This window comes from Rattus norvegicus, chromosome X (genome assembly GCF_021556685.1).
Source record: "Rattus norvegicus strain SHRSP/BbbUtx chromosome X, alternate assembly SHRSP_T2T, whole genome shotgun sequence".
In the NCBI taxonomy this organism is placed as follows: domain Eukaryota; kingdom Metazoa; phylum Chordata; class Mammalia; order Rodentia; family Muridae; genus Rattus; species Rattus norvegicus.
In genome coordinates, this window is record NC_141554.1 from 142,209,258 (window position 1) to 142,231,675 (window position 22,418).

The 22,418-nt window shown below is 41.6% G+C and overlaps 1 protein-coding gene and 1 pseudogene across 2 annotated transcripts; one reads left to right on the top strand and one right to left on the bottom strand.

Moving 5' to 3' along the window:
• Positions 1–3,145: 3,145 nt before the first annotated feature.
• On the bottom strand, positions 3,146–4,413 carry Rtl8a (retrotransposon Gag like 8A). Its single transcript, NM_001100998.2, has one exon. It carries the CDS (start codon positions 4,272–4,274, stop codon positions 3,933–3,935), a length of 342 nt encoding a protein of 113 aa, NP_001094468.1. The 5' UTR covers positions 4,275–4,413; the 3' UTR covers positions 3,146–3,932.
• Positions 4,414–17,233: 12,820 nt separating this feature from the next.
• On the top strand, positions 17,234–20,259 carry Cep83l1 (centrosomal protein 83 like 1; annotated as a pseudogene). The gene has a single exon (XR_015646775.1). The product of XR_015646775.1 is annotated as a centrosomal protein 83 like 1 (transcript).
• The last annotated feature ends 2,159 nt before the right edge of the window (positions 20,260–22,418 follow it).

A 22,418-nucleotide genomic window follows, 5' to 3' on the forward strand; every position in this document is an offset into this window, starting at 1 on the left:
GAGACTGGGCCAAGAGAAAGGCTAGAGAGCATGTGAAGAGTGAATTAGAGAGAGCATGAGGGAGTGAAGGTAAGAGCAAATGTGAGAGTGAATGAGAAAGCAAATGTGAAAGCAAGTCTGAGAGTGAGTGAGAGAACATGAGAAGAGCATGTGAAGAGTGAGTGAAGAGAGAATGTGAGGTGTGTATGAAGATTGTGTGTGTGAGTGAAAGGAGAGTACATGTGGTGTGTGTGTGAGATATGTGTGAGGTGTGTATGGAGTGTGTGTGAGAATGAAAGGGTGATGACCAGAGGTGTGTATGAGTGTGGGAGTTCAAGAAAAGCAAAGTTCAATGGAGAAAAGCAAAGTGCACAAGAGAATGAAGAGTGAGTGCAGCCTCAAGCTCTGAGAGAGAGAGAGAGAGAGAGAGAGAGAGAAAGAGTTTAAGCCTTGAAATTGCCTGTCAGTCTGTACCCAAAAGAGTAGTCTGTGTATATTTATTATGCGCCTTCCAGATATCCCTGCTTCCAGTTGAGAACCCCAATCCTGTGTTGAGGCTGAACCCCAGCAAACAGATTGAGTTCCAAGACAGCCAGGGCTACACAGAGGAAACCCTGTCTCAAAAAAGAAAACAAAAAAAAAAAAAAAATAAGAGGAAGCAGCCAGTCACACATGGTAATGTATGTATCACTTTGGATGGATTACTTGGAAGACAGAGGCAGTGGGTCTTTCTGAGTTCCAAACCAGACTGGTCTATATAGAACACTGCTTCTCATCCTTCCTGATGCTGTCACCCTCTAATACTTGTGGTGACTCCCAACCATAACATTATTTTTGTTAGTACTTCATAACTGCAATTTTGCTACTGTTATGAATCATAATGTAAATATCTTATATGTAGGATATCTGGTATGCAACCTCTGGGAAAGAGTCATTCAACCCTCAAGAGAGTTACAGCCCACAGGCTGAGAGCTGCTGACAGAGTGATGGTGGTTACAAACTGACATCTTGTCTCAAAAGATGAAAGCACTGAGTTACATTAATAATCTAATCCTGGGGCTGGACAGATGGCTCAGCAGCTAAGAGCACTGACTGCTCTTCCAGAGGTCCTGAGTTCAAATCCCAGCAACCACATGGTGGCTCACAACCATCTATGATGAGGTTTGATGCCCTCTTCTGGTGTGTCTGAAGACAGCTACAGCGTACTTATATATAATAAATAAATAAATAAATAAATAAATAAATCTTTAAAAGAATAATCTAATCCTGGAGGCTCTACCCCCATAATCTCATTTTTAGGTAATTACCTCTAAAAAGTCAAATCTCCAAAGGTACCTTGGGCATGGGGGTCACAGTAAGTACTTGAAATGACTTGAAAACATAAACATTCAGTCCACAGGAATTATAGAACACACACTGTGATGTTCTGAATGAGAATCCCCCGATACCCCTCAACCCCCATAGGCTCATATATTGGAATGCATAGTTAGTCCCTAGTTGGTGTAGATGTGCATCCTGGTTGGAGGGGTATGCCACTGGAGCTGAGCTTTGAGGTTTCAAAAGACTGTGGTTTTCCCAGTTAGCACTTGTGCCCTATGAGTGTGACTCAGATATAAACTTTCAGCAATGGCTCTAGCTCTAGTATTACGTCTGCGTGCCTGCCTCCCTACCAAGCCTGCATCATTATGGTCATGAACTCTAATCTCCTAAAATTATAAGGCTCCCAAGGTCATGGTATTTTGATACAGCATTAGAAAGGTAAATACACACACAGACACACACACATATATACACAAACATGCACACATATACACTGAGACCCTTTCTAAAAAATGATAATATTTTAATTTTATTTTTATGTGCATGGATGTTTTGCATGCACCACACAGTCTATGTACACATGCCTGCAGTGCTGATGGTGGGGGGTTATTTAGAGGGCATCAGATCTGAAGTAACAGATGGCTAGAGACTGCCATGTGGGTTCTGGGAACTGAACCTGGGTCCTGTGGAAGAGCAGTCAGTGCCCTTCACTATGAAGCCATCTCTTCAACCCCAATAAAATAACATTTTATAAGTTACTCGATATGTAATATGCTGTACAAAATGAACTAAGACAAACATCAAAAGCTTACCTTTTCCCATGAAGACAAAAGAAAATAGTTAAAAATTACAGATTTTGATTCTCTATCTCATATTCTGGAAAATCTCCAAAACCTATAGTGAAAAGTTAATCACATCTCTTAACTCAAACACAATACTGCCCTAGAAACTCACTTTTAAATCAGTGGAATCAGGAATAGTCCTATTCCTACCCCTCCCACAGCTCCTTCCTACTCTTTTCTATCTCTCTATCAACTACTCCGGAGCATGAGTCTGTCCTGGAGTGTGGATGTTAAACTTAGGACTCTCCATTGGTGAACAACTGATTTTACCATTTCAAGAAGGTATCAGTTGAAAATACATTCTTAGCTGGAGTGGAATGTTATGTGTAGTTCCTCTACTCTGTGGTGGAATACAGTCCGCTTTAAACTTGTACAGGTCTTCTGCATGCTTATTTTAAAATTTTAGACAATACCAAATATATAGCTCAGGTAAAGCTTGAAATTCTCATACTTGTACCTTAGCCTCCAAAGTTCTGGAATTAAACATGTATAACATGTCTACCTCAGGACTTTATTATATATCTTCCTCATCTGCAAATTATCAACCAATTTGGGCTGAAATTCACAATCCCATTATGTATTTTCCCCATTGCCTGATATAATCAGGACCCTGTAAATGCTTTTTAAAAGACTATTCTTTCTATGAGTTCCCTGAGTAACATGTTAAATAACTTTGATATACATTTGCCAACAACAAGAGTAGTATTTGTGCTTAACACTAATTAGGGGATTCCATTTTAACATTTTTGGAAATCAGGAGTCTTTTCTAAGAAGTCTTCTGGATCATAAAAGTCACATTGCTCTACCCTGATATGACTTAAAGACTTACTTAGTGGCTGTAAGCTGGATCACAAATATTTTATCTTAGGGGTTAACATAAGTCACTGAATAGCAGGCCACAATCACCACCTCTTGAACGTGGATCCCATGTGCAGACACCTGCAGGGGCAAAACTGGTAAAAGTGGGGGAGGGATGGTAAGATGCTATACTAAGTAAGACTCCATGGCCTTTGAAATAGCATCTGATATTTATTCAAAGTGAGGAAAAGGATTCTGTACAGGTAGAGCAGACAAGAAGGAAAGAGTCCAGGGGCTACTGTGTTGAACAAAGGCACACACATCACAGAGACAGCTGCAAATTGAGAAAGAAAACCGGCCTCTCAGGAAAACCAAGTGGTCCACAAGACAAAATGAGAGACAAGAGGTTTCTGGGACCAGGGAGGGAATGGGTCCCGCTGAAGGTGAATCCATGTCCATGGGCTGTGGGAAGCCCAGGTACCTCCCAGGTGAGTCCAGATCAGTTAAGGGCAGCAGTCAGTCCACAGATGGTTTGTGAAGGGGTTTGAAATGGCAGAGTCAGTGCAGGCATTGAAGGCAGGTGGGTACAGTCTGTCCATCATATAGGAGGCAGTGGACATCGTGATCTGTCCATCAGGTGGCAGGTGATTTGTTCATTAGGTGACAGGAGCCCATCTTGCAGCTGGAGCCCAGTACAGTGTCCAAATATGTCAGGGTTGGGCTGAGCTGTCAACAGTGGGAGGCCTTGTGGTCTCCAGAGCCAGACCTGGCAGGGACAGAGCAGCAGGAGCCTGGGGAGCTATTCCTGGAATAAAGGTAGGACACAGGAGGAGACAGGGGCACGCATGCGAGATCTCAAGTCGGGGAGTTCTCAGAGCAGGAGGGAGGCGCAGAGCGGGGGCGCACACAGCAACCCTGGCTGCAGCCACAGGGCAAACACAGCAGCAGCCCACCCTCCAGGCGCCCCAACCCCAGGCCAGGGTTGCCAGAGGCCTAGAAGTCCTCATCCTCCTCCCACCCAAACACCCGCTTCATCTCATTCAGGAAGCCAATGTAATCGTTGAGCAGAGGGCTCTCTATCTTGATGTAGGGGATCACCCACTGCAGGGCCCGGCCCTTGAGCCGGGTGATGAGGAACGTCACCTTGAGCTCGTCGGTGTCGAAGATCTTATGGTCCACCAACATGTAGGAGCCGGTCTGCACGATGAACTCCGGGAGCTTGTCCATATCGCCATCAAACAGCTCTGGGAAGGGGATGGGGTTCCGCCGGCGGCGACGCCGGTTGTGTCTGACCATGTAGGCCTTCGGCCTCTTTACCTTGCCTTTGCTTTCCATGGCGCTGCGCTCTTTCCGCTGATCTTGCCGCTTGGTGGCCGGGTTTGCTGGCGGGGCGCGGGATTCTAGCAGGGGTCAGCTGGGCTTTGCTAGGTCTGCACAGCACAGAGATTGTCAGTTCCAAGGCGTCGCCGGAAGTGCGTAGGAGAAAAGGCGTGGCCAAGACCTCAGGAAGGGGAGTGGCCTTTGAGCGGGACCTTGGGCCAACTTTAGATCTCTAGTGATCTCAGCCCACTGGGGTGTGTGCTATTTCAGGCGCCCGTCCAGGAGAAGCATTAACAGGGTTAGTGGAGCAAAGTGATTTGTGCCCAAGGCTGTCACCAAGGTAGTGTGGAGAGAATGTGGGCGCTCATTCTGTATTCCCAGTATTTCGGAGGCTGAGATAGGATTACCCAGAGTTTAAGGTCACTCTGTCTACAGAATGGAACTCTTGTTTCAGATAAGGAAGATTGCTGAGATTATAGCTCAAAGGGCTTTCCTGGTATGCTGAAGATCCTTTAGTTCATTGTCCAGACCCTTACTTTGTGGGTGTGTAGGGGCGACCAGAGGCCTTAGTTTCCTAGGAGAGTGTGACCTTGGAAGTTTGCATTAAGGTCACAACTGACTGCACTGTGTTGGAGAGCATGCATATACTCTGGAATTAAATTTACTCTAGTGTGAATAATCCCATCTCGTGCTGTTTTCCCTTATGCGTTCCTTCAAACAACCTAGTCCTTAACTCATTGTTTTTGGAACATCTCAATGGTTTTCTAATATGTCCCTAGACATAACTTAATTTATGCGATGATGCCTTATAATTAAAATTGCTTGCTTTTGCTTGGCACATCAGTGAAAAATTATGTCTCTGTGTCTGTGTACGTTTGTTCCTGGTATCTATATTTTATTTTTTACTAATTTATTTTTGAAGTAGGGTCTTTCCTACTTCCGTAGTCCTGCCTCACGCTCCTAAGTTCTGATTTTCCAGGCGTGAGCCACCATGCCAAGCTTTGGTATGGCTTTTATCAGAGTAAAACAGTATTGGGAAGGCATGCTCCATTAAGGATCCTTACAGGATAAGCACTTCCATGTTCATTTTCATATTTTCATAACTCAGTTCATTGGGTTGCATAAATTGAGATATTTTGTTGCTCTATAAATTACAATCCATAACGTAATAGGCTTCTTCAATCTCCTTCTAATATCATGAGTTCTTGTGATTAGATAATCTAGGATTATCTTCTTAAAATTCATTTGTACCTATAGTTTTATAATTTTAATTCCTATTAGCATTATATTTTCCTTTTCTGAGGATTAGGACAGAGGTAACTCTGACTCAAAGATATTCTAGATTCCTTTTTATAAGTAGTTATTTCTCACTGATTTTTCCTTGACAAATTAAACTTGTATCACGCATGATGGTTTTTAATCTGGAACCCCATTGAGAGGAAACAAAAGCTGAAGGATCTTGAGGTTGAGACAAGGCCAGGTTACATAATTAGTCTATCTCAAAAAAAACAAATGCTGGGCCAGTGAAATGACTTATTAAGTAATAGTGCCTTGACCCTTACATGCTCCCCATGCATATGCCTGACCCCCAACACACCATATACACAAATACAATAACAGTAACTATATATACACAATATATGAAGTACAATATATATGCAAATGCTGAGCTAAAATATAGCTCAGTTGATAGTTTGCCTACTCTCATATGTACAAGGTCCTAAGCTTGACACCTATATAAATTGTGTGTGGTAATCTCGTGCACTTAGAGAACCATTGGACATTCACTGAAAACTTGAGCTACATAGTGATTCACGCCTAACCTGAGCCACATAGACCCTGTCTCCATTTGTCTCTAGTAGCACCGAAGCCTAACATGCAAGCCCCTTAGAGAGCTAACCAAAAATAAACCAAACAAACAAACGAAAAACACCTTCATATTCTTCAGATAAACTATAGAAAATCAGGGTGTGTGGCAATTATATTTTAGAGTGTGGTTGTGAACTGTGACCTATAAAAGTTAGCAATAAAATATAGAAGAAGTAAGCAAAATCATATTTTCTCCTGCTGCTCACAAAGAATCAAGACGTATTGTTGGGAACTGACTCTGCACAGGGCAACAGTTCACAGAATGGCAGAGCAGCAGGTATAAAAAGGTATTTAGCTTTCTTGACACTTATCTCTCCTTCGTTATAATAGCTTCCGTGCAGTATATTCTTTGACTATTCTGCTTTATATTGTTTCCAAATATTTAGGTCGTTCCTACTGATGCTGCAAAACTACCATATCCACAGTCAGGGAGCCAATACTTCTCTGGCTAAGGGACATATGGAGAAGGAAAACATGTTCACAGTATCTAATCCATCTGGCAGCCAAAGCTGAGCTTCCACAAAGAAATACTTAAGGCGTAAGCTCAAGGATATACAGGGAAGGATGTGTTGGGGAAGGCCCATAAGCGTGCAGTTCTGGAACTTTCCTATTTACACTCCACTAGCAGCACGCCCCATCCTAATAACCCCTCCACAGTTCCTAAACTCCTCCCCAGCTCTTCAGCCTCCCCTGGGTGGATTTCCTTGGAAAATCTTAGTCCTGCCTCTCAAATCAAGACACAGACTGCTCCAAATCATTTAGCTGCCTCTGTGATTTCACCACTACTTCTTCTGATCCGAACAGGCTCCAGTGCCGGACTTTCTTCTCTAGCTGTGCCTAACCAGTGTTCACACACACCGCCTTTAAGAAGCATGCCCCTAGAGCCTTCTAGGCTAACTTCTGCCAAGTGCAGCACAGTACACTCAAGTCCAGAGAACAAGCACAAAGCAGTGCTAAGACCTCTTAGCCGTATCCGGCTGTCATTTCAGGCATCAGCAGAACCCCATCTTGTTTCCCTGAGCTGTTTGACAGTGACCCTGAAAAGCTCCCAGAGTTCATCATGCAGACAAGATCTTCTACACGGATGAGCTCATGGTGACATTCCTCATCACCAGTTTTCAGGGCCTGGCCCTGCAGTGGGTGATCCACTACATTGCAAAAGGATAACTCCCTGCTCAGCGTTTACAGAAACTTACTGGCTGGGATGAAGGAGGTATTTGGATAGGACAAGTACAAGGACTTCTAGGCCTCCCCGTCCCTGGGTTCTAGGAAGGCGGGCTGCACCAATCATCACAGGTGCCTTTCCATCATACCTGCACCTCATCTGGAGTCACCTCCTGTGCATCTGTCTCTTCTTGCATCCTTCCTACTTTTGGTCCAGGCCTGTTGCTTTGATCTCTTGGTCTGGTTGTGAAGTGCACCATATCTCCAGTGCTACCAGCCTGGCCGTTCCTATGAACATTTGGATTCTATCCCAGACACAAGGAGCAAGTTGACATCCCACTATACACTAGACAGACCACCCACTGCCTCCTGCTGCCCACTGCCTCCTGCCACACCAATGGAATGTACAGATCTTCTGATAGTCTGCCCTGCCTCTGCTGTCTATACCTACCATACATGGATTGACTACTCTTTTTTTTTTGTTTTGTTTTGTTTTGTTTTTCTGAGCTGGGGACCGAACCCAGGGCCTTGCACTTCCTAGGCAAGCGCTCTACCACTGAGCTAAATCCCCAACCCTGGATTGACTACTCTTAATGATATGGACTCACCTTGGAGGTAATCGAACTGACCACAGTTCATGAATATTAATTCAGAGGGCTCTTCTCCTCTGAAGGAACCAGCCAGCCTTTCATTTCCTACCACTCCCAGAGGCCTCTTGTCCTTTTCTTCTCCAGTGTACCAGGTAGCTTTCCCCAGAATCTAGTTTTCATCTGAATTTGCAGCTGCCCTTCTGATGTGTTTTTTTATTCAGCACAGTAACCCCTGTGCTTTTTCCAGTTCTTCTACACTACTGTCCAGAAGCCTTTTCCTTACTTTCAGCAAATGCTGGGCACTATTATAAGTTAATTCTTGGTGAGCTTGGCACTGTTCCTTCAGAGTCCTTTAAATGAAATCCTTTTGTTGGTCATATGTCCTGCTCTGCGACAGCTGGTTTTATTGACTCTTGCTCTATCAAAGACACAGTTGAGCTTTATGATGAATTTGGGATGGAGATTTCACTGGCAACTGTGCAGTCTCTTATTATGAACTTTCTAAAATCAATCCATTTCACACTCTTTATTCTTGTTTGTTTGTTTGTTTGCTTGCTTGTTTGTTTGTTTGTTTGTTTGAGACAGGGTCCTCTGTGTAGCTCTGGCTGTCTTGGAACTAGCTCTGTAGACGAGGCTGGCCTCAGACTCACAGCCTGCCTCTGCCTCTCAAGTGCTAGGATTAAAGGCACAGAGGAACACTGCCTAGTTTGTTTCACAATCTTAAGGAAATGAATTTCATATGATGTTGACATGTCCTGAAGAGAGATAGGAAAGTTTCTTGAAAAATAATTCATTTGTAAATCTATTTGAAATGGATAAATTTCCAAGTATGTGTTGATGGACAACAAAGGTTTATGTACACAATTAATTAAGGAACAGAGTTTGCAAATATGTTTGAGCAAAGCAAAATAAAGTAATATGAAATGATGAATGCAGAAATGTTTCCCTCAAGAGTAGAATAATAGTTATTTCTTTTTTTTATTGGATTTTTAATTTGCATTTTAAATGTTATCTCCTTTCCTGGTTTCCCTCTAGAAACTACTATCCCATACCCCCTCTCCTGCTTCTATGAGGGTGCTCCCCCACCACCCCACCCCTCCCCACCTCCCCACCCTGACATTCCCCTACACTGGGGCATCTAGCCTTCACAGGACCAAGGGCTTCTCCTCCCATTGACAAGGACCATCCTCTGCTACATATGTGGCTGGATCCATGGGTCCCTCCATGTGTACTCTTTGGTTAGTGGTTTAGTCCCTGGGAGTTCTGGGGTGTTTGGTTGGTTGATATTGTTGTTCTTCCCGTGGGGTTGCAAACCCCTTCAGCTCCTTCAGTCCTTTCTCTAACTCCTCCATTGGGGTCCTCGTGTTCAGTCTGATGGTTAGCCATGAGCATCTTCCTCTGTATCTGTCAGGCTCTGGCTGAGCCTCTCAGGAGAAAGATATATCAGGCTCCTGTCAGCAAGCACTTCTTGGCATCCACAATAGTGACTGGGTTTGGTGTCTGTATATGGGATGTATTCCCTAGGTGGGGCAGTCTCTGGATGGCCTTTCCTTCAGTCTCTGCTAAATACTTTGTCTCCATATTTCCTTCTGTGAGTATATTTGCTCCTCCTTCTAAGAAGGACTGAAGCATCCACACTTTGCTCTTCCTTCTTCTTGAGCTTCATGTGATCTGTGGATTATATCTTGGGCATTCCGAGCTTTTGGCCTAATATGCACGTATCGTTGAATGCATACCATGTGTGTTCTCTTTTTTTTTTCTTGGAAAATAATCCTCACAATATTAAAGACACAGAAAATATTTAAGAAAAACTTTAAAATTTGTTTCCTTTTTTATTGGATTTTTTAAAATTTACATTTCAAATGTTATTCCCTTTCCCGGTTTCCTGGACATAAGCCCCCAATCCCATCCCCCATTCTTCTATAAGGGTATCCCCTCCCATCCATTCCCTCCCTCCCCTGCAACATTCCCTTACACTGGGGGTCCACCCTTAGCAGGACCAAGGGCATCTCCTTCCACTGGTGCCCAACAAGGCCTTCCTCTGCTATCTATACAGTTGGAGCCCAGGGTCTGTCCATGTATAGTCTTTGGGTAGTGTTTTAGTGCCTGGGAGTTCTGGTTGGTTGGCACTGCTATTCTTACGGGGTTGCAAACCCTGCCATGTGTATTCTTTTGTGATTGGGTTTCCTCAGTCAGGGTGATATTTTCTAGTTCCATCCATTTGCCTAAGAATTTCATGAAGTCATTGTTTTTAATAGCAGAGTGGTACTCCAGTGTGTAAATGTACTACATTTTCTGTATCCATTTCTATGTTGAAGGGCATCTGGGTTCTTTCCAGCTTCTGGCTATCATAAATAAGGCTGCTATGAACATGGTGAAGCATGTGTCTTTGTTGTATGTTGGAGCATCTTTGGGTATATGCCCAGGAGTGGTATAGCTGGGTCCTATGTCCAATTTTCTAACGAACCGGCAGACTGATTTCCAGAGTGGTTGCACAAGCTTGCAATCCCACTAACAATAGAGGAGTGTTCCTGATTCTCCACATCCTTGCCAGCATCTGTTGTCACCTGAGTTTTTGATCTTAGACATTCTGAGTGGTGTGAGGTAGAATCTCAGGGTTGTTTTGATTTTCATTTCCCTGATGACTAAGGATGTTGAACATTTCTTTAGGTGCTTTTCAGCCATTTGATATTCCTCAGTTTAGAATTCTTTGTTTAGCTCTGTAGCCCATTTTTCAAAAGAGTTATTTGATTCTCAGGAGTCTAACTACTTTATATAAATTGGAGTTCTTTGTATAAATTGGATATTAGCCCTCTATCATATGTAGGATTGGTAAAGATATTTTCTCAATCTGTTGGTTGCCATTTTGTCCTATTGACTTTTGCTTTTCATAAGCTTTGCGGTTTTATGAGGTCCCATTTTTCAATTCTTGATTTTAGAGCATAAGCCATTGGTGTTTTGTTCAGGAAAATTTCCCCAGTACCCATGTCTTCAAGGCTCTTCCCCCACTTTTTCTTCTATTAGTTTCAGTGTATCTGGTTTTATGTGGAGGTCCTTGATTCACTTGGACTTAAGCTTTGTATAGGGCAATAAGAATTGGTCAATTTGCATTCTTATACATGCTGACCTATAGTTGAACCAGCACCATTTGTTGAAATTGCTATCTTTTTCCCACAGGATAGTTTTGGCTCCTTTGTCAAAAATCAAGTGACCAGAGGTGTGTGGGTTCATTTCTGGGTCTTCAATTCTACTTTACTGATGTACCTGCCTGTCTCTGTACCAATACCATACAATTTTTATCACTATTGCTCTGTAATACTGCTTGAAGTCAGGGATGGTGATTCCCCTAGAAGTCCTTTTATTGTTAAGAATAGTGTTCACTATTCTGGGTTTTCCGTTATCCCAAAGGAATTTGCAAATTGTTCTTTCTAATGCTATGAAGAATTGACTTGAGATTTTGATGGGGATTGCATCAAATCTGTAGATTGTTTTTGGCAAAATGGCCATTTTTACAATATTAATCCTACCAATCCATGAGCATGGGAGATCTTTCCATCTTCTGAGATCTTCTTATATTTCTTTCTTCACAGACTTGAAGTTCTTGTCATACAGATCCTTCACTTGCTTGGTTAGAGTCACACCAAGGTATTTTATGTTATTTGTGACTATTGTGAAGGGTGTCATTTCCCTAATTTCTTTCTCAGCCTGTTATCCTTTTTAGAGAGGAAGGCTACTGATTTGTTTGAGTTAATTTTATATCCAGCCACTTTGCTGAAGTTGTTTATCAGGTTTAGGAGTTCTCTGGTGAAACTTTTGGGGTCATGTATACTATCATGTCATCTTCAAATAGTGATATTTTGACTTCTTCCTTTCCAATTTGTATCTCTTTGACCTCTTTTTGTTGTCTAATTCCTTTGGCTAGCACTTTGAGTACTATATTGAATAGGTAGGGAGAGAGTGGGCAGCCTTGTCCACTCCCTGATTTTAGTAGGATTGCTTCAAGTTTCTCTCTACTTAGTTTGATGTTGGCTACTGATTTGCTGTACATTGCTTTTGCTATGTTTAGGTATGGACCCTGAAAAGTCCTGATCTTTCCAAGACTTTTAACATGAAGGGGTGTTAAATCTTGCCAAGTGCTTTCTCAGAATCTAATGAGATGAACATGTGGGTTTTCTCTTTGAGTTTGTTTATATTAAGTTGATGGATGACTGAACCATTAACTGAATCCCTGGGATGAAGCCTACTTGATCATGATAGATGATCATTTTGACGTGCTCTTGGATTCGGTTTGTGAGGATTTTATTGTGTATTTTTGCGTCGATATTCATGAGGACAGTTGGTCTGAAGTTCTCTTTCTTTGTTGGATCTTTGTGTGGTTTAGGTTTAAGAGTAATTGTGGCTTCATAGAAGGAATTGGGTAGTGCTCCATCTGTTTCTATTTTGTGGAATATTTTTTCTGGTTGGGAGACTTTTAATTACGGCTTTTATTTCTTTCAGAGTTATGGGACTATTTAGACTGTTTATCTGCCCCTGATTTAACTTTGGTACCTGGTATCTATCTAGAAAATTGTTCATTTCATTTAGATTTTCCAGTTTTGTTGAGTTTAGGTTTTTGTAGCAGGATCTAATGGTTTTTTTTTAATTTCCTCAATTTCTGTAGTTATGTCTCCCTTTTCATTTCTGATTTTGTTAATTTGGATACTCTCTTTATGCCCTCTGGTTAGTCTGGCTAAGGGTTTATCTATCTTGTTGATTTTCTCAAAGAACCAACTTTTGGTTCTGTTGATTCTTTCTATGGTCCTTTTTGTTTCTACTTGGTTGATTTCAGCTCTGAGTTTGGTTATTTCCTGCCTTCTACTCCTCCTGGGTGTATTTGCTTCTTTTTGTTCTAGAGCTTTTAGGTGTGCTGTCAAGCTGCTGACATATGCTCTCTCCTGTTTCTTTCTGCAGGCACTCAGCGCTATGAGTTTTCCTCTTAGCACAGCTTTCATTGTGTCCCATAAGTTTGGGTATGTTGTACCTTCATTTTCATTAAATTCTAAAAAGTCTTTAATTTCATTCTTTAATTCTTCCCTGACCAGGTTATCATTGAGTAGAGCTTTGTTCAACTTCCAAGTATATGTGGGTTTTCTGTTGATTTTGTTGTTATTCAAGACCAGCCTTAGTCCATAGTGATCTCATAGGATGCATGATATTAGTTCTATCTTCTTGTATTTGTTGAGGCCTAGTTTTGTGACTGATTATATAGTCAATTTTTGAAAAGGTACCATGAAGAACTGAGAGAAGGTATATTCTTCTCTTTTAGGATGAAATATTCTATAGATATATGTTAACTCCATTTGGTTCATAACTTCTGTTAGTTTCACTGTGTCTCTGTTTAGTTTCTGTTTCCATGATCTGTCCATTGATGAGAGTGGGGTGTTGAAATCTCCTACTCTAATTGTGTGAGGTGAAATGTGTGCTTTGAGCTTTAGTAAGGATTCTTTTATGAATATGGGTGCCCTTGCATTTGGAGATTGATATTCAGAATTGAGAGTTCATCTTGGTAGATTTTTCCTCTGACCAGAATGATTTATCCTGCGTTATATTCTTTGATAACTTTTGGTTGAAAGTGAATTTTATTTGATTTTAGAATGGCTACTTCAGCTTGTTTCTTGGGATCATTTGCTTGGAAATTTTTTCCCCAACCTTTTACTGTGAGGAAGTGGCTGTCTTTATCACTGAGGTATGCTTCCTGTACACAGCAAAATGCCAGATCCTGTTTATGTATCCCGTTGGTTAGTCTATGTCTTTTTTGGGAAAGTTGAGTTCATTGATGTTGATAGATATTATGAACCAATAATTGTTGTTTCTTATTATTTTTGTTGTTAGAGGTGGAATTATGTTTGGGTGGCTCTCTTTCTTTTCAACTTGTTGAAAGATTATTTTCTTGCTTTTTCTAGGGTGTAGTTCCCCTTCTTTTTTTTTTTTTTTTTCTTTTTTCTTTTTTTCGGAGCTGGGGACCCAGGGCCTTGCGCTTGTTAGGCAAGCGCTCTACCACTGAGCTAAATCCCCAACCCCAGTTCCCCTTCTTTTGTTGGGGTTTTCTATCTATTATCTGTTGTAGGGACGGATTTGTGGAAACATATTGTGTAAATTTGGTTTTGTCATGGAATATCTTGGTTTGTCCATCTATGGTAATCGAAAGTTTTGCGGGATGTAGTAGCCTGGGCTGGCATTTGTGTTCTCTTAGACTCTATTTGACATCTGCCCAGGATCCTCTGGCTTTCATAGTCTCTGGTGAGATGTCTGTTGCAATTCTGATAGGTCTGCCTTTATATGTTACTTAACCTTTTCCCCTTATGGCTTTAATAGTCTTTCTTTGTTTAGTGCATTTGGTGTTTTGACTATTATGTGACAGGAGAAATTTCTTTTCTGGTCCAATCTATTTGGAGTTCTGTTGAAGATATTTACTGGCCCTTTAATTTGGGAACCTTTGTTCTCTTCTATACCAATTATCCTTAGGTTTGCTCTTCTCATTGTGTCCTGAATTTCCTGGACGTTTTGGGTTAGGATTTTTTTGCGTTTTGTGTTTTCCTTGACGGTTGTGTCAATGTTTATTATGGTATCTTGTGCCCCTGAGATTCTCTCTTCTCTCTCTTGTATGCTGTTGGTGATGCTCGCATCTGTGACTCCTGATCTCTTTCCTAGGTTTTCTATCTCCTGGGTTGTCTTCCTTTGTGATTTCTTTATTGTTTCTATTTCCATTTTTAGATCCTGGGTTTTTTTTCAACTCCTCCACCCCTTTGGTTGTGTTTTCCTGTAATTCTTTAAGGGATTTTTATGTTTTCTCTTTAAGGGCTTCTACCTGTTTATCTGTGTTGTCCTGTATTTCTTTAAGGGAGTTGTTTATGTCCTTCTTAAAGTCCTCTACCATCCTCATGAGATGTGATTTTAAATCAGAATCTTGCTTTTCTGATATGTTAGGGTATACAGGACTTGCTGTGGTAGAAAAACTGGGTTCTGATGATGCCAAGTGGCCTTGGTTTCTGTTGCCTCTTGCCATTTGCCTCTCTCTGGCGTTAGCTGGCCTTGCTGTCTCTGACAGTGGCTTGACCCTCCTGTAAGCCTCTATGTCAGCACTCCTGGAGACTGGCCTTCTCCCAGTGGGATCTGTGTCCAGAGAGTTGTGTCACAGGGTCAGGTCCAAGGGTAAGTGGAAGCCAGAAGGCTCCTGCCCCAGACTGCTCCTTGATTCCTGTGTCCTGTTGGCTCTGATCGGGTCCCTCAGAGCAAAAGTAGTGGTTTCAGCTGTGCTCTCAAGTGTGTCAGCACTCCTGGGAGACCGGCTTTCTCCCAGCGCGATCTGGGTACAAAGAGCTATGGCACAAGGTCCAAGTCATATTTCTTACGATTTCTCTAGATGCTAACTTCTTTAGTGTACAGTGGTGCAAAAAAAACATTAACCAGTGTTTACTAAATTTTAATGTCCTAATGAAGTTCTATTGTGTAAATGTACTATATTTCTAACAACAACAATATATGAACATACCTAAGTGAAAGCCATAGCTTTGTATGCTAATTATAAAACACACTAATATACATATAGAGATAGAGATAGATTGGCATCTTCAGATTTTCCTCTGATGGGTTTCTAAGATAGCACTGTGCAGTGGTGGTGCACACTGCTGTACCAGATACAGGACATGGCAATGTATGCCTCGAATTCCAGCATTTGGTCAGGTATCCGAGGCAAAAGGATTTGAGTTCATTGTCAACACTGGCTCCTTGTGACTTTCATCTCAGTTTTGTTTCAATTGCATAATGAGACCTTTTCTTCCAAAGAAATAAAAAGGGTCTCATATCCAATCAACGGTGCATTATTTGTAAACTCGCTGATTTTTACAGATCAGAAGAGGTAGGAAAAAGCCTGGTTCATGGAGAGATTAGCATGGTGCTGGATGGAAAGGAGAGTTCACAAGCCCAGTCCTTAGCTTTAGAGTCATTTACTACAGAGAACTGAGTGTTTTCTTTGGCTTCCCACTTCACTTTAACTGTCAATCATCCTTAGTCTTTCATTGAACCTGTTAAGTTTGTCAATAGCCTCTGGTAACAATCATTCAGTTATATAATCTTTATAATTTAAAATCTTTATAACTTGAACTATTTTACCTGCTAGTAAACTTGCTTTCCTTCAAATTTTATTTTGGTTTACTGCTGGTGAGCCTTTTAACAGTTGTACCTCTACTTGTTTTTATCACTTCCTTAACAACACAGTGATGTACTGTTTGCTTCTTATCCTCCAGCAGTTTAAGCTCCAAAATCCTATTTCATAATCTGCTAAATTTAGTTCCCTTGGAAACAGACTGTCACTAACAACATATGTATTGAGTAAGGAAAGTAGGATTGAACAAACAGAAAACATGAAGAAACATGGAATGCAGGCCTCCCTAGCCACATGGAGATGTTCAATGCTGGCATGCCCGTTCCAATATTTTGAATTGAGAAAAGCCACTTTTGCACTTCCACACTAACTAGTTATTGTTTTTATCTGGAGGCAATAATATTTCTTGCTACAGCTAGAATGTATTGGCAGCAATTCTGCTGTGACTTTGAGCTGCCCACACACCCAACATTTGGGGTAATTTGTCTCTCAGTTCCTAAAGGTAGGAACTGGGGAAGCACAACATAGTAAGGCCTTTACCCATAAAAAGGCCAGAACCAACAGATGGGGGAAATGTGGAACAGTCAGACGGTGGGCCGGGAGGAGGATAAAGTCTGGAGTGTAAAAAATGTAAAGAATAATAAAATAGGGGTTGGGGATTTAGCTCAGTGGTAGAGCGCTTGCCTAGCAAGCACAAGGTCCTGGGTTCGGTCCTCAGCTCCGAAAAAAAGAAAACAAAGAATAATAAAATAAAATTTATGATAAATAAGAAATTTAGACATTATGGTTCATGCCTCTAATTCCAGCATTTAGGAGGCTAAGGCAGAAGAATTGTTAATTTGGGGCAAGCTTGGCCTACATGGTAAGTTCTAGGAGACCCTAGATTACAGTGTGAATAAAACAATGGAATGAGTGAGAGCAGAAGCATCCTTATAGAAGCAGGGGGAGGGGGGAAAGGGGTAACATTTGAAATGTAAACATAAAATTTCCAAGAAAAATAAAAATAAAAAATAAAATAAAAAGAGAGATACATGTTCTATTTGTGGAGAGATTTTTAGATGTTTGTTAAAAAAAAATTCACAGGCGCGCCGCCGCGGCTCGGGACCAGGTCTGCTCCGGAGTGGCGGGCGGCGGGCTGAGGGGGCGGCGTGTCTGCTGAGGAGGCCGGGCCACAGAGAAGGAGCCGGGCTTGCAGCCGCCGCCCTCTCGGCCCTCCGAGTTTCCCGGGCTACCTCAACCTTCCCTAGGAGTGGGTGCCCTCGGGTACAGCCCGGCTCGTTGGCTTGTCTCCACCCCCGCGGCGGGAGCGGCCGCCTGGACCGCTCCAGACGTGGCGGGCTGGGCCGACACCCCAGCCGGTGGGACCGTCTGGACCCCTCGGCCCCAATGCCTGAGCGAGCAGAGCGGTGTGGGTGGCGGTGGTCGGAGCTGTGCCGGGGACCCAGGGGGGCGAGCGCGGCTGCTGTGCTAGGGCACGCTGCTAGGACCGTGTGTAAATTTGGCATGATTTGGTCCCCTGGGATTCTACCTTAGCAGGAAAGAAGTTGGAAATACTTCCTGGAAGGAACTAACACAATACAAACGCCACAGCTTAGTCCTTACATGTCAGCCACCTTACAAATATGGACACATTTCCTAGCATATTTCCACCCGGAGGAGACAGTAGGCTGAATCCTGAACCTGAGTTCCAAAGTATGTTAATAGATGAAAGGGTACGATGTGAACATCATAAACATAATTATCAGGCTCTGAAAATTGAACACAAAAGGTTGCAGGAAAAATATGTAAAATCACAAAATGAACTTAAGCGTGTGTTAAATGAAAAACAAACAAACCAGGAAAAATTCCAACTGCTCCTTGAAGAGTTAAGGGGGGAATTAGTAGAGAAAGTTAAGGACATGGAAGCAATGAAACTGCAGATATTAACACCACAAAAATTGGAATTGGTAAAAGCCCAACTACAACAAGAATTAGAAGCTCCAATGCGAGAACGTTTTCGGACTCTTGATGAAGAAGTGGAAAGGTACAGAGCTGAGTACAACAAGCTCCGCTACGAGCACACATTCCTCAAGTCAGAGTTTGAACACCAGAAGGAAGAGCTTACTCGTATTGCAGAAGAAGAAAAAATGAAATACAAGTCAGAGGTTGCACGACTGGAGAAGGATAAAGAGGAACTACATAACCAGCTGCTTAGTGTTGATCCCACAAGAGATAGCAAACGAGTGGAGCAACTTGTTCGAGAAAAAACCCATTTGCTTCAGAAATTGAAAAGTTTAGAGGCTGAAGTAGCAGAATTAAGGGCTGAGAAAGAGAATTCTGGTGCTCAGGTAGAAAATGTCCAAAGAATACAAGTGAGGCAGTTGGCTGAGATGCAGGCCACTCTCAGATCCTTGGAGGCTGAAAAGCAGTCAGCTAAACTACAGGCTGAACGCCTAGAAAAAGAGCTACAATCAAGCAACGAACAAAACACCTGTTTAATTAGTAAATTGCATAAGGCTGACCGAGAAATAAGCACGCTGACTAGTCAGGTGAAAGAGCTTAAACATGCAAACAAGCTCGAAATAACTGACGTCAAACTGGAGGCTGCAAGAGCGAAGAGTGAGCTAGAGCGAGAGAGGAATAAGATCCAAAGTGAACTCGATGGACTGCAGTCAGACAATGAAATTCTCAAGTCGACTGTTGAACACCACAAAGTGCTCTTGGTGGAAAAAGATCGTGAATTAATACGTAAAGTACAAGCTGCCAAGGAAGAAGGTTACCAGAAACTTGTGGTCTTGCAAGATGAAAAGCTAGAACTTGAGAACAGATTATCAGACTTAGAGAAAATGAAAGTGGAGCATGATGTCTGGAGGCAGTCGGAAAAGGATCAGTGTGAAGAGAAGCTGCGGGCCTCCCAGGCGGCAGAGGAGGCAGCCCGGAGGGAACTGCAGAGCATTAGGTTAAAACTTCAACAACAAATTGTGAATACCGAAAAAGCAGAGAAAGAAAAACTTGAAAATTCTGAACTGAAACAGCAAATCAGTCATTTACAGATCCAAGTGACCTCACTGACGCAGTCAGAGAATGACTTGCTGAATTCAAACCAAATGCTGAAGGACATGGTGGAGAGGTTAAAGCAAGAGTGCCGACATTTAAGAAGCCAAGCTGAAAAAGTGCAACTAGAAGTTGAAAAGACACTGGAGGAAAAGCAGATACAGTGGTTGGAAGAAAAGCATAAGCTTCATGAGCGTATCACAGACAGAGAGGAAAAGTACAATCAAGCAAAAGAGAAACTGCAGCGGGCAGCAACTGCTCAGAAAAAGAGAAAATCTCTTCATGAGAATAAATTGAAGAGACTGCAGGAGAAAGTGGAAGTCTTGGAGGCAAAGAAAGAAGAATTAGAGACAGAAAACCAGGTGTTAAATAGACAAAATGTTCCATTTGAAGAATATACAAGGCTTCAGAAACGACTAAAGGACATACAGAGAAGACATAATGAATTTCGAAGTCTAATCTTGGTTCCTAACATGCCTCCCGCAGCATCGGTCAATCCTGCTAACTTCCAGTCCTCAGCTATAGTTCCTGGAGTGGAACTCTCCTTTCCCCCTCATCTGCAGGAAGAACAGCATCAAAGAGAACTCTCTCTCCTTCGCAAAAGACTGGAAGAGCTAGAAACTACACAAAGAAAACAACTAGAGGAACTTGGATCTCCCGGGGAGTGATGCTGGAAGAAAGGCAAAGCCAGAAACTCAATAAAGTATGACGTTTAACGTGTGGCCTCCAGGTGCTTTCTTACTGTTTGCCAAAATCGAGCTGCCTCAAGACAAGGTACTAGCTATGCGCTGCACTGCAAGGGCTCCAAGATTTTAGGATAATACTAAGAAAAATGAAGTATTCATATATTTAGGACATGCATTGATAATCTTTTGACAATGCAAAAATAAAAGGAACTAGTTAATTAAAAATCAAGTTTTCAAATTTATTAATTTTTATTTTGTTGATATTTTCTGACATTTTGCTTTAAATATATCCATCCTGAAGTCCCTTTTCCTTATCTTTGAAATGTCTCCTTGGTAATAACAAGATCAGTAAATATCTCCTTTCCTATATATAAAAGTTTTGGAAAAGATGGTCATTTAAAAGTATAAAAAACACTTAAAAGTTTCTAAACATGTATATTATAGAAATCCTTTCCTAAAAGCTGTGCATTTAATTTATTGAATAACTTAATAAATATTTTTGTATCTAAAAAAAATTCACATGCAGAAAACTGCAACTGTTTAATCATTTTTGTTAAATATTAAGCTCCCTCCAAAGGTCTACACTCATACACACACACACACACACACACACACACACACACACACACACTGTATTATCATACGTGACAAGAAGTGGGGAATGGTTAGTATCAGATTTGGAATATGACCTTTGAAAGGAGGGATATACATGAAAAAATAAAAATAATAAAAATAAAGACACATAGGAATTAGTCCTAATGCTTTGTCTTATGTCAGCTCCCAAAAGCCACACTTCCAGACCTGAGGGTCCCTAGGAGCTACTTTCCTGATTGGGTCTGTGGTAACAGAGATGAAATATAGATTTTAAAAGATGTTAACTCAGGAATTCTGGAGGGCAGTGTTTGCTAGCCATGGGGAGGTTTAGAAGTGCCCAGCCATTGAACACTAGTCAAGGCATATTAAAATTACTTGGCCTGTGTTGTCTTTCATTCAAGAATCCAGAGAACTCTTGGGCGGGTGCAGTGTGCATGTGACCCGATGGGAACCAAAGCACTTTAACTAATAACTCGTGTCTACAAAAGACTATTTACTATAAAAAGCAGGAGCATGTGCATTGTTAGAGAGACAGGTTAGCAGTTAAGATCACATAGCACTCTTTCAGAAAACCTGAGTTTGGTTCTCAGCACACACATCCACAGGTTGCAATTGCCTGTAATTTCAAAGAACTTTGGCCTTCTTCTGGTCTCTACAGGTACCACAGCCAACTACACAAGCATAAGTTTCAAATTGTATTTTTATTCTTTTGAATTGTGTGTCTTATTAGTGTTGTGTGTGGTGGTGGTAGGAGGTGCCCACAAAGGCCAGGGGCATTGGATGCATTGGACTAGAAGTAGAGGCAGTTGTGAGCTCTCTGGTATAAGGACTGAAAACCAAACTAAGTTCCTTTGGAAGAGCAGCACGTGCTCTTAACTGCTAAGACTTCTCTGCAGCCCCACATACACATAATTAAAGATACTTTTTAAATGATGTAGGAAGGAGGCCTTAATGTGTGGTTCTTTTGTGTGGAGATCAAACTCAGAGTGTGTGCATATTATGTATCTGTTCTCCCCACTAAACCCAACCATAAGGTCCAGGCTTCAAAACTGTAATGTCTGTAGAGATTTGGGGAGGAAGGGTATATGCATGCCTTGGTACAAATATGAAAGTCAAGTGGAAAACTTGCAGAAGTCAATTTTTTTACAGGTTGATCTGGGCGTTACTTACACTGGAGTATTCTTATGTAAAATCTATCTGGATACATGTCAATGATATTCATTTTTACTACATATAATTATATTTTCTCTCTTGGTTTTGAGACAGGATTTCCCTGTATACCCAAGGCTGGTCTGGAATTTACTGTGTAGCTCAGGATGACTTCGAACTCATGGCAATCTTCATGCTTGCCAACTGTTGGGATTACATGTCAGAAAAACCAAAGGAATGCATGTTCACATATATGACAGAAAATCTACAGAACAGCCAGCGTGAAAATCTTCAAAAGAATTAGAGGAAACACTAAGGTATGCTGACAGCATAAATAAAACACCATGAATATAAGTTATATAAGACCCCAGAAAAGAGTATTTTAACCAACAATTCACATTTCAAAATGTCTCATATCATAGTATTTCCTATAGGCAATTATACTTTAATTGTAGTGACATGTAGTTACTGTATGCTCCTCTGCAAATGTTAAAACCACAAAGATTGCAGACACTGCCCATGGATTAGGGAGAAAATGCAAGAAGGAAGAATGTCTTTTCAGTTACAGAACATCACATTGCTCCTGTTTTAGTGCACATAGCACAATGATATGTCAAAACGAAGAGATGTAGATGGTCTCAAAAATTAAAATTAAATTTATCAACAAGAATAAAAAACAGTGAGATTAAAATAGCTTTGCAGGGGCACTAGAAAGACGTTCAATGGTAAAAGGGACACATAACTCTTCTGGAGGACCAGACAATACACCCAGATTGAGCAGGGCACCTGTAATTCCAACCCCAAGAGATCCCATGTCCCTGTCTGGCCACTATAAACACCCATACACTCGTGCATATACCCATGGACAGAGATACACACATTATTAAAACTAAAAATTGGGTCTGGAAGATGGCTCATTGGCTACGAGCAC

Coding starts and splice junctions, on each gene's coding strand:
- Rtl8a (NM_001100998.2), bottom strand. CDS start 4,274: ATGGAAAGCAAAGGCAAGGTAAAGAGGCCGAAGGCCTACATGGTCAGA.